The 1,279-nt window shown below is 53.7% G+C and overlaps 1 protein-coding gene across 1 annotated transcript in view; it reads right to left on the bottom strand.

Annotated features, from left to right (window-relative positions):
• The window catches only part of hoxb9a (homeobox B9a), a 24,584-nt gene extending 23,474 nt beyond the window's left edge, over positions 1 to 1,110 (bottom strand). The window contains exon 1 of the mRNA XM_037689360.1: positions 525 to 1,110. Coding sequence (XP_037545288.1) covers positions 525 to 1,110 — 586 coding nt within the window. The remainder of the gene's footprint in view (positions 1 to 524) is intronic.
• Between the last annotated feature and the right edge of the window lie 169 nt (positions 1,111 to 1,279).

Here is a 1,279-nt window from a genome sequence, read left to right as displayed (position 1 = left end):
GATAGATAGATAGATAGATAGATAGATAGATAGATAGATAGATAGATCTGAAAGTCCCCCATCAGAGAAATATTAGATTGTATTCTGTAGTGTGAATTTGTTCATCGATGTTTTGTTGAAATAATTTTAGTTTTTAAATGGCGCGTTGCGAGGCCGCGGATGGCCTTTAAAACAAAAATAAAAGCAGGACTTCTGGCCATAATCCCCCCCACCCCCCACACACACCCTGAGATCCTGTTCTGTTTGAGAAGAAGTCATGATGTCACTGAATAACCTGAAAGCTCCTCCATCCTTCCAGCTGTGTGAGAGCACAGATTAAAGCAGATACTTATCAGATTATTCTTCTTCCTTCATAAAATGGTTGTGAGGCTCATGCAAGATCTTTCGGGCTAACGTGAGTCAAGTAAGGCGCGTGGGGGTGGGGGGTGGCGGGGCGCTCTTTGTTCTTGTTTTATGGCAGCATTAAAAACATTTACAGTCTTCCTCTCCATTCCTCCTCCGCAGCCTCTTATTTCAGAACTTACTTTGATCCACGCTGTCTTTGTCTTTACTTCCGTCGCAGACGTCCTTGTCTTCGAACCCCGGGCCCGCGCCGGCTGCGGGATGGTGACTCAGCTCGCGCGCTGACTCAAAGATGTACGTTGTGGTCTCGTGCTGGTGCTGCCCGCTGGGTTTGAGCGGGATCTCTCCACCTTTATGGCCGAGCTGGGGCTCTAGTTTGACCTGGTTTGCTTGGCTTGGGCCCGGGTCCGAGTCACGCGGCGCGCACTCCAACCAGGAGCGAAGGTAGCGCGTCTCTGCCGCGGGCACGTGCTGTGCTGGAAGGTACGGATGGTAAACCGCGGAGAGGCCACCCACACTGTGATGCGGGCCGAACGAGCCCCAGGAGGACGAGAAGACCGGAGGTTTGGGCTGAAAGCTGCAGGACGGGTACGGTTCGGATGGGTCCACATGCGCAGCCCCGACCGGCTGCCTGCCGCTCGCGCTCACAGCCGAGCTGGACCCGGAGTACTGCACACCGGGAAAACGGGCTGGTCCCGAGAGTTCATCGCCCTCGGGACTTATGATGGAGTCCACGTAATAGTTGCTCAAAGTCCCAGAAATGGACATCCTCGGACATTATCCAGGATGCGCGTGAGTTTACTAAACGCAGGAGAAGAAAAGAGACATCAGGAGGTTTTTTTGTCACTGTCTTCTGTCTAAGAGCGCTCTCTCTCTCTGTCTGTCGCTCTCTCTATCCTCCACGCAACCCCCCCCCCCCCCCCCCCCCCCCCCCCCC

The sequence above is a fragment of the Nematolebias whitei genome, chromosome 15 (genome assembly GCF_014905685.2).
Source record: "Nematolebias whitei isolate Nwh7 chromosome 15, NemWhi1, whole genome shotgun sequence".
NCBI lineage: Eukaryota > Metazoa > Chordata > Actinopteri > Cyprinodontiformes > Rivulidae > Nematolebias > Nematolebias whitei.
This window is presented reverse-complemented; position numbering and strand designations above follow the sequence as displayed.